The sequence below is a fragment of the Cryptomeria japonica genome, chromosome 8 (genome assembly GCF_030272615.1).
Source record: "Cryptomeria japonica chromosome 8, Sugi_1.0, whole genome shotgun sequence".
Classification (NCBI taxonomy): domain Eukaryota; kingdom Viridiplantae; phylum Streptophyta; class Pinopsida; order Cupressales; family Cupressaceae; genus Cryptomeria; species Cryptomeria japonica.
In genome coordinates this window covers 137410285-137420253 of record NC_081412.1, presented here as the reverse complement: position 1 = coordinate 137420253, position 9969 = coordinate 137410285, and the positions used below count along the sequence as shown (strand labels likewise).

The 9969-nt window shown below is 39.0% G+C and overlaps 2 protein-coding genes across 2 annotated transcripts; one reads left to right on the top strand and one right to left on the bottom strand.

The window, feature by feature from the left end:
- Window positions 1-351: 351 nt before the first annotated feature.
- LOC131032284 (receptor-like protein EIX2) lies at window positions 352-3123 on the top strand. The gene has a single exon (XM_057963216.2). It carries the CDS (start codon window positions 353-355, stop codon window positions 2816-2818), a length of 2466 nt encoding a protein of 821 aa, XP_057819199.2. The 5' UTR covers window position 352; the 3' UTR covers window positions 2819-3123.
- Window positions 3124-8143: 5020 nt separating this feature from the next.
- LOC131032317 (RING-H2 finger protein ATL7) lies at window positions 8144-9683 on the bottom strand. Its single transcript, XM_057963260.2, has one exon. It carries the CDS (start codon window positions 9666-9668, stop codon window positions 8520-8522), a length of 1149 nt encoding a protein of 382 aa, XP_057819243.2. The 5' UTR covers window positions 9669-9683; the 3' UTR covers window positions 8144-8519.
- Between the last annotated feature and the right edge of the window lie 286 nt (window positions 9684-9969).

Genomic DNA, 9969 nt, shown 5'->3' with positions numbered 1-9969 from the left:
GTTATCTATAATTTTATCATTTATCCTAGCACCCGCTCAGTGTGAACTTAAACAACTTTGTCTGAATCATGAAATGCAGTCTCTGCTAGCGTTTAAAAGTGGTTTAGATGATCCTTCTGGACGGTTGGCTTCATGGAATGCTTCGTCAAATTGTTGTGGGTGGAGTGGGGTGTTATGCAGCACAGAGACAGGCCATGTAGTTGCCCTTGATATACACAATTCTGGTAGTACATATGATCCTCAGAGCTTAACTGGTTCCATTCATCCCGCGCTATTTGAGCTAAGGGACTTGGAATATTTGGATGTTAGTTCCAATAATTTTATATGAAATTCAATTCCAAAGGAGTTGGGTATGCTGAAAAAATTGAGATATCTTAATTTGTCGACAGCAGGATTCGCAGGCAGCCTTCCATGGCAGCTGGGGAATCTGTCAAGCTTAAGAGTATTGGATCTCACTTCTTCTTCTTCCTCTGCCTTGTCAAGCAATGATATCTCGTGGCTTTCAAATCTGACGGCTTTGCAAGATCTGTCTTTGGACTACATTGATCTGTCAGCAACAAGGAAAGACTCGTGGGCATTATCAGTAAGTCATCTTTCTCATCTAAAAAATCTCACAATGTCAGATTGTGGGCTCACAGGTACGGTTCCTGCTTCTCTGCAGAATCTTACATCCTTAGAAATTCTGCATCTGGACTTCAACTTTTTCTATTCTGAGTTTCCCCGTTGGGTAGCAAATATGACTAACTTAGTTTCTCTGCAAATGACAAATTCATATCTCAATGGTTCTCTTCCATTTGAGCTCTCAAATCTACCTCACATCAGAAGGATCTATTTAGGATCTAATAGAATAGCTGCCAACATTTCTCAGATTTTTGAAGGCCAGTGGAAAAGCCTTACGCTTTTCCAGATGCCAAGCAATGACTTGCAGGGCTCCATTCCATCCTCCATCGGGAACATCTCTTCGCTGGTTCATCTAGATCTCAAAGATAACTCTTTGAAGGGAGAGATTCCTCACTCACTGGGGCTAATTCCCTCGCTCAGAAAACTGGATCTCAGCTACAATAGCTTAACAGGGCCAATTCCAGTTTCTTTAGGGCAATTGTCTAAATTGACCTTAATCTCTCTCACCTACAACGACCTCAGTGGGGAAATCACAGAGTCTCACTTCAGCGGCATGAGGAGCCTCAAATATCTTGACCTATCTAATAATAATCTAGACCTCAATGTAATGACCTCAAACTGGACTCCTCCATTCCAGTTACAGGTTATGAAATTGTCCCTCTGCAAGTTAGACGGTTCGTTTCCTCCCTTTTTGCAAGATCAGCGTAGTCTGAAGATACTGGATCTCTCTAACAACACCCTCAGGGGGATCCCTTCTTGGCTGTGGAACCTGCCATTGCTGGAGGAGATAGTTTTGTTGCATAATGAATTGGATGGCCCAATACCTCCGGAGCTTTATAACGTGTCTTCGCTGAAACATGTTGATCTACGGGATAATCGGCTGCAGGGGAGGCTACCAATTCCTCCATCTTCTGCTGCAGGCTTTCCTCCGGCACTGGATCTCTCCATCAATAACATAACCGGTACAATCCCCACACAAATCTGTGGTATGTTGCGTTTTTCACGCTTCTTATCATTGGCATCCAATAAACTTGAAGGCCAAGTTCCTCCTTCCATCTGCGAGACAGGGCAGTATTTGGAAGTACTGGATCTTTCCGGCAATAAACTTTCCGGCAATTTGCCGTCCGCCATTGGCAATTGCTCTACCTTAAAAGTATTGAACGTGGGAAATAATGGACTGCAAGGTGAGATACCAGCGGAGCTAGGAAAATTGACGGGGCTCCAGGTGCTGCACATGAATGATAATAGGCTGGGCGGTCATATTCCCTTGTCTCTGCAGAACTGCAGCAACATAGAAATTCTGGATTTGAGTAGCAATAATATATCTGGGTCCGTTCCTCAGTGGATAGGAAGCCTATCAAAGCTCCGGATACTAGTTCTGAGATCAAATGATTTGCAGGGCGAGATACCAATCCAGGTATGCTACTTGCAGAATCTACAAATTCTTGACTTGGCAATGAACAAGCTGCAGGGTACCATACCCGCTCATCTTTCAAACTTGACTGCAATGAAGAGTGAGAACCGCAGCTCTTCCATATCCACCGTGCTCAGATATGGAGAGTACTACAAAGAAGAGGTTTATCTCATGGTGAAGGGTGCGGAAAGAGCGTATAAGTACATTCTTTCCACTGTGACATCCATAGATCTATCGGAAAACAGTTTGAGTGGTGAGATACTGAGGGATATAGGAGACCTGCAAAGTTTACAGAATCTGAATCTGTCTCATAATCAATTCAGCGGAACTATTCCAGAGGAAATTGGGAAATCGATGAACTTGGAAGCGTTGGATGTGTCATGTAACCGGCTGAGCGGAAAAATTCCTGTGACGCTTGCACAACTCGGGTTCATGGGTTATTTGAATCTCTCCAATAACAACTTGTCAGGAAGGATTCCCGATTCGCCCCATTTAGACACCTTTGGGGAATCTTCATTCCTGGGAAATCCAGAGCTGTGCGGCAAGCCACTGCATACAAACTGTTCTGCTTCACCTCCACGCTCTTCAGGAGAAAAGGATGTGCAGAGCAGTGTAGATCCATGGTGGAAATCGTGGCAGGTGGGAATGGGACTGGGATGTGGATTAGGTTTTGGAGGATTAATCGGAATACTCAGTGTGTGCAGGAAATGGAGAAGAAAATATTTTGAGTTTCTCGATGCAGTGGTCAAATTGTTGTTTAGAGATGCGAGTGCTGCTATGTGAGAAGCTGGTGTTTACATTTTTAAACTTTTCAAGATTATCTTAATTTTATTGTCACAGTAGTTAAGCGTGGACAGCATTGCTTTACAATCACTATAGATTTTAATATTATAGAGATAATATAGAGATAATTATAAAAGATTATAAATGTAATAAAATATTTTTTTTGATGCAAAAGCTATGTGTATTAAACTATTGGATATTGTAACAGATGAAAGGTAGCAAACAAGATAAATATCAAATGAGATTTAAAAAAGAGATTTAAAAAATCCATCATGGATGGAGTGCTTTTTCAAGGATATGATGATATGGCTCTTCGTGGTCTTGGCCAATTACTTCGACATGAGCAACAATATCATTTCTATGGCGTTGGGTCATCTTTTAAATGTTTATAAAGGAAACTCATTTAATGCCAATTCTCCAAATTGGACTTGTGTTGATGGAGACACGCGTAAAGGCTATGCTGAGAAAAGTGTTATATTAATGATTGCTCATGCCACGTGATAATTTGATGCTTGGTACTGAAAAATCATTTTGTGCCTTAAGAAGTGTTGGTTATATTTTTTATGAACCATAGTCATTATTTCTCCATGCGACTAAAAATTATCAATCTCCCCCCAAGTATTGCAAAATTTTGAGGGTTTACAATGTTATTAGCAAGGCTAAGGAAGAAGAAATGGGTGATGCTATGAAATGCTCGGAGTTGAGGAATTGTGAGGACTTGAAGTAGGATGATGATCTCTAGAATTTGTTCAAAAATAAAGGCCTTGTTTCTTTCTTTAACTACATGAAAGGTTATAATCATACCCTTAACACCATATTATGTAATTCTTAGAAGTAGGTGAGGTAGCTATCAAGACCATAATGTTCAAAGTCACTCCTCAACTGATTACTAAGGCAACAATACTACATAGAAATGGTTTAAGGGTGGTAAAAAAAAATTCTAGAGACTTTAAGGAGTTCATTAATAAATTATTCGAGAAGGGCAAGAAATTAGTTAGATTATAAAATGGGTATGATAGGTCAATCCTTCCTCATCCTTATGCTTTGGTTAGTTATTATGTCATCACCCTTGAAGGCCGGTACACCACTGTGCATGGCTACCACTTTCCCATTTTAAAACATATTAGACACAAGGAGTTTATCAATATTTCTTTCTCCCTCTTTTCTTTCCTATGCATTAAAATTGATAAGGGTGCTTCTCCCCCTCTACACCCAGGCCTCATCTTTTCTTTGAATAGGCATGTTTTTTATTTGTCTTCGAATACTAGTAGATTGCTTACCCAAAATGAGACCCTAACAACCCTAACAACTTTGTTAAAATTGAATTCATCGAGAGCAACCCCTATTATCTTGGATAAACTTAAAGCATTTTTTAAGAAAAAAGGCATAGCTAATAAAAACCCTATTAAGGATTGTGTCAAAAATAAAAATTTTAATGTCGCCCTTGAAAAATAGAAGGCCTCTAGAGTTCAAAACTCGATCAATCAAAGGCTATAAAATTGGACTCTAAGACCACTAGGGGCAAAAGCATCACAATAGATTTGGAGGACCCTGACCTAGAAACGAAAGAGGAAGAAAACAATGAATAGGGAATGGCTAAATAGGAGACTAGTCGTAGAGGGTGTTGATTGACAAGGCTCTTGGAGAAGGATTCTAAAGGAAAAGGGGTTCTGAAAGATGAGAAAAAAATTGCTATTGCTTTGGAGGAGGAGTTTCTTTTGGAAGTTGATAATAATAGTGAGGAGTCTAATTTTGAGGACAACATTGTTCAAGAAGAGGAAATCAAGGATTTTAGTGGGGATAATGTTGAACTTGAAGATGCTGAAGAAGTTGAGGAGGAACAAATGGAACAAGACATTGAATTTATAGGTGATAAAGGTGATGTCACTAAAAATATTCACAAATATGTCTAGAGGACTGCTAATAATATTGATAAAGTTGTTGAATTAGTGGCGAACCTTAAAGTTCAAGTGGTGGACGTGCAAGTTAGGCTGAAGAATATGGAATTCAAAGCTGAGGAATCTAGAGTAAGCAAAAAACACTTGGAAAGTGTAGTGAAATCCCTTACTTTAATCACTGATGGTATTATGCACAGGGTGATGATGGGCATGGTGTCTAGTTAGAGTAAGCTAAGGAATAATCTTAAGAAGAATGTTGTGAATAGAGAGGACAAGATAGAAGAAACTCAAAGCCATAATCCCTTATGGGGAGACTAGAAAGAGAACTTGTCCAGGTGTTGGTAAAAAATTGGGTACTTATCTTTGGTCCCAATAATTAGGCTCTTATGGTTTTGTTTCCTTTTTTCTCAGTAGTTTCTAGTGGCTTTTATACCATTTTAGTTTTTAAGGTTCTAGTTTTGTTTAACTTTTGATTAGACTAGTCTACTTTAAGTATTTATTCAAGCATGCATGCCCCTTTATGTTAATGCTTAGTCAGTATATTGATAATTTTAGTAAGTTAACTTTGGCGATGAAACTCTATGCATATGTTAACTATGCTTTTAATGTTTTTGATTGTACAAGGGAAAGTAATTTTGGAGGTTATGAGTGGTCTACATTTCTTCTAGATACTTTTGACCTAATTTTTGTCTCTGTGGGTTGGTGTTTTGATCTGCTATCTTGTATCTAGGATCAAGGCCCTTTCCTTGCCAATATACTAAAAACCAATTTATGTAACCAATAACATTTAGGTTAACTCCAAATTTGTAGTACCATTGTCTGTTAAGAAAAAGAATCATGTTTGTTGTACCCTTAACATCTACTATTAACCTCTTTTGGTTAATCATTAACAACTAGCAATTTGGCTAAACTATTAGAATTTTATGTTATCCAATAATTGCCCACAAGTTCTTGCAAGGAGGATCTTTATGCAATAACTTGTAAAGAGGAAGCTCAATTTTTACATTCAAATAGTCGACACAAAACTAGTTCCATCATGAAGATGATGGTGTGATCCATTTTTAAAAATTATTTTATTTTAAATAGTTTTTTTGCCTCCAAAACATGCCTATACAAAGCAAAGATAAGGCTTGTGTGATTCATTTTTTTAATTTAGGACCACATTTCTATTATGTCCACTAACCATTATTATTTGGATTTCTTGTAGATGACAAACTATTTGTATCTAGTCCATTGTGATCTCCATTGTCTACTAAGAGGTAAGGTTTTGTGGTATTTGAAAATAACTTACGAAATTTATCTAATTGTGAGGGCCATGTTCTCCTTGGTAAAGGCTTTTGAAACACTAATTTAAGTCCTTGGGCAAGTGTTGTAGATTACAAGTATGCATGCAAGATACCTAGATATTAATTCTAACGTTAACGTGTTTATTTTAGTGTTCTAGTGAAAGATCCTTTTAATGTGAATATTGAAAAATATTCCTTAATATATTTAATTGCACAAATGAGCTTCTTTTAAATACAAATTGACATAAAAACAATCACACAAAAAATGTAATTCATTAGCCCCCAAAAATATAGTAGAAAAGGTTGAGAGTTAGTAAAGCATAGTTTTTAAAAATATGAAATTATCAGTTTCTTGCAAAGTATGATCTTCAACCCACATATCACAAAATTGACTTAAGGTGGGGAATGCAAAAATCTTGAGGTACTGAATACATGTATGGAAGTGGGAACCAATAATGGAATGAATCCATACAAATACATATACATAGGAAAATGATAAAATCAAATATATAAAAATGTATAAAGATAAAAGTAAATGGATGAATAAAGGACAGAGAAGAAGCTAAACTTAATATTCAAGAGTATCATTTATCACTATATAGATGTATTAAAACAATCCATTAAAATAAACCCAAAACAAAATTATAATCGATATTAATATATAGATTTCACCATTAGAATAATCAATATTGATTACCAACTCTACTACAATTGAATAAAATGAAATTCATTGATCTTATGAATGCAAAATTATGCTAATTAATAATCACATAAAAAATAACCTACTAAAATAATGTCCTATTTACAGTTATAAATGCATAATTCAAATATACTTGTCAATAAAGAACTAAAAAGTAGAATACTAAACTTTCTATATTTAAAGTTATATTTAAAAAAAAAAATACAACCTAGTTTTAAAAATAAAATTTTAAAAAATGCTCCCGTGACAACTCAGTAAGTAATACTATCACCCCTTCTTCCCCTCCTCCTCCCCCTGGCTCCCCTCCATCTTCACCTACTATCACCCCTTCTACCCTTCCTCCTCCCCCTGGCTCCCCTCCATCTTCACCTGTGAACTTTTTGGAGAAGGACTTCCCCATCTTTGTGGCCAAGGTTAATAAACTCTATGAGGGTTTCAAGAAACATGAACCTATTATCTGTTGGCTTCTAGGGCAATTCGAGGTGGCTAGGAAAGAGAAAAAGATTTAAGCCCCTTGCCAAAGCGAACATAGAAGCATCAAGTTGGGGAATGAACGATAAGGACCAAAGAGTTTGGATGACAACTAGTAAATTTGTGGAGATGTTTAACAAGTGGGAAGGCTTGGAGAAGGTTGTGAAGGGACTCAATGAAAAAATAAACTAGGGAAATGATACTAAGGATTTGGCAAACACAGTCGAGGCTTTGCATGACAATCAAGCGTCCAAGAAAAGGAAGATGGAGGAAATATTTTCTTAGAATATGGAGATACTTGAGAAGAACTCCGCTGTTCTCCAAGCCATACAAGATGAAATTGAAAAGAGGCAAGCAAAAAAAGGCACCATTTGGAGTCCTCCACTATCACCGAGTTGGAGACATCTGTGTGAAAGTTGAAGGCAACCCCAAATTCCTTGACTATCTCTTTTGGGAAAGGATCTAACAAGAGACTCTCCTTTTTGGATAGGGTTAAAGCTATGAACCAGAATAGGAAGATGGTGATGTCCCCCACTAGGCAAGTGTCTGGTCATGCCTTCAGTGGGGGTTTGATTTGTTCGGTTTTTTGGTCTGAAGGTTTTGCTTGTCTATCATCTAGGTTTAGTTTGTGGTGCTGGATGCTCGATAGGTTTTATTCTTTTGTAGGCATCCTAGTCTTGGGCCCTCACTCCTTGTGAGCCCTTGGTTTTTGTCGATTGTTGTTTAGTTACAATTATGTAATGATTCAAACCTCTCCCAGTTTAATCTATTCAGAACAAAATTTAAAAAATAACCAAATATTTATTTAAATAAAATTATAAAATTTTAAATTAAAATCAATAAAGGCTTGAAAAGAAATTTGAATGTTAAAATTATATATTTATAACATACAAAACAACACAAAGCATAGAGTAAAAAATATGGAGTATGTAGTACACAAACCTATCAACGTAACATGGACAAGCGTGAATATACAGTTAAACAATCATATTTTTCTTTCTGAATACGAAAACTTATACAGATAATAATCACTGTCGGCACTTCCGGTGGCAAACATAAACGCTTTTTAACTCATACTTCGTACCCATTACAATTCAGAGGTAGAATAAGCAGCTTCTCTCTCCAGTAAAACAGTTCTGAATATAAAATTTTATGTTCAATGTTTCGAGACAATGTCATGTTCCTACTTACACATTTCCTTTTTAAATTGATTCGCCAGCGAAAGCCCCGGTTCTCTGCAAGTGCGCAAACAATCTGAATGTGCTCACCACAACTGTTCAAATGAATCCGCGCCCCTCGTTGGAGTACAATATCTTTCAGCTCGGCTGGGTAGAAACCAATCTCATTCAACTCAGTGCTCCGCCTCTGCCGTTAAACCGCTTGCTCTCCACGGACTGAGGCACAAACCGCTCAGAAAACGTCCTGAGAAACGATGCCGGATTAACACTAATGCTTCCCCACCGCTCCGATCTAGCTCCACACCCTGCGTTACCAAGAGAACCACAACGGGGCGTTACCTTAGAACTAGACGGTCCCTGCGAAGGATGCTCAAGTTGAAAACTGCAGCTCTTGCGCAACCCGGGTGTCAGACCCTCTGCAGTGGCGATATACCACTCAGTCGGCTGCTCCAACTCCTTCCTTACTCTTATCAATGAATGCCCTGCCGAATCGTTGCCCATCTGTGGAGCTCCTTCATCATTTGAATGGCTGCCTTGGGTGTCCGTCACAATCGTCAACTGTTCCGGCGGTGTCTGTGTCGAAGCTTCAACGAAAGCGACCTCGGTGCTTGGGCGTGCCGGGTCGGGCAGAAGGCTGGTCCGGCACAACGGGCAAGTGGTGTGCGAGCAGAGCCACATATCGATGCACTCCGGATGAAAAGCGTGGCTGCACTTAGGAAGCAACCGTAGCATTTCCTGGCCCTCGAAGTCACTCAAACAGACGGCGCACTCGGAGCCCTTGGCCTCTGATTTGAGGCCCTTCACCAGACTGTAGCTGAAAACAGGGAAGCTCTCGATGACAGTCCGTTCCAGTCCCGGACCCACCTCTGGAATATCATTATTCACCGCCCCAACCCGTGTAGAAGGGCCCGGACCGTCGTCCTCCATTATACAGCGCCGGATGTAAATGGAGAAAACACCCATGAAAAAGAGAATACTGAGCAGCACCACGATGACGATCGCAACGGCCGGATTGAACTGGGTCTTGAAACTGTACGGGTCATTTACAACACCGAGATTGCCATTGTTGTGTGTCAAGCTCTCTATTTTCAGATTGCCTGGAATGAATGAAATTTCGTCCGCTGGGGACAATTCAACAATCCTCCTCATCTTCCCCAAAACCCACAATCTGAGCTCTCCCAAGTCTGAATCGCATAAATTGAGGACCCCGGCCTTGACTTCCAGTGTCTCTAGTCGTATTCTGTCACCAACTCTTTTGGTCAAGAAATCCAGAGTATGGTTATACTTATTGTGAATAGACAGGTGTGGTGGGTGCATTTTGAAGCAATGGAGGGCTTGACTTTTGTGTTCCTTTGGGCAAGAGGATCTTTCCACATGCTTTCCTGACGGTGAATGGCCGCCCCACACTAAACCCACATGGATCCAGCTCGACGTGGACTATTGAGGACATTAAGTACTTTTTTACAGAAGAACAGACTTTAATCAGCTTTGTTTTCTTGTCACGCTATTGACCAATTTTTTTGTCGTGGCTTGTTCTTGGAAATTGTAGTGAACATTTTTTAACGCCCCTAATCCCTTGCAAAAATCGCGAAGCCTGTTACAAGATGTTAAAAAAGGA

Bases quoted from the DNA above. Each gene is read 5' to 3' on its own strand.
- LOC131032317 (XM_057963260.2), bottom strand. From the start codon at position 9,668: ATGCACCCACCACACCTGTCTATTCACAATAAGTATAACCATACTCTG.
- LOC131032284 (XM_057963216.2), top strand. From the start codon at position 353: ATGCTGAAAAAATTGAGATATCTTAATTTGTCGACAGCAGGATTCGCA.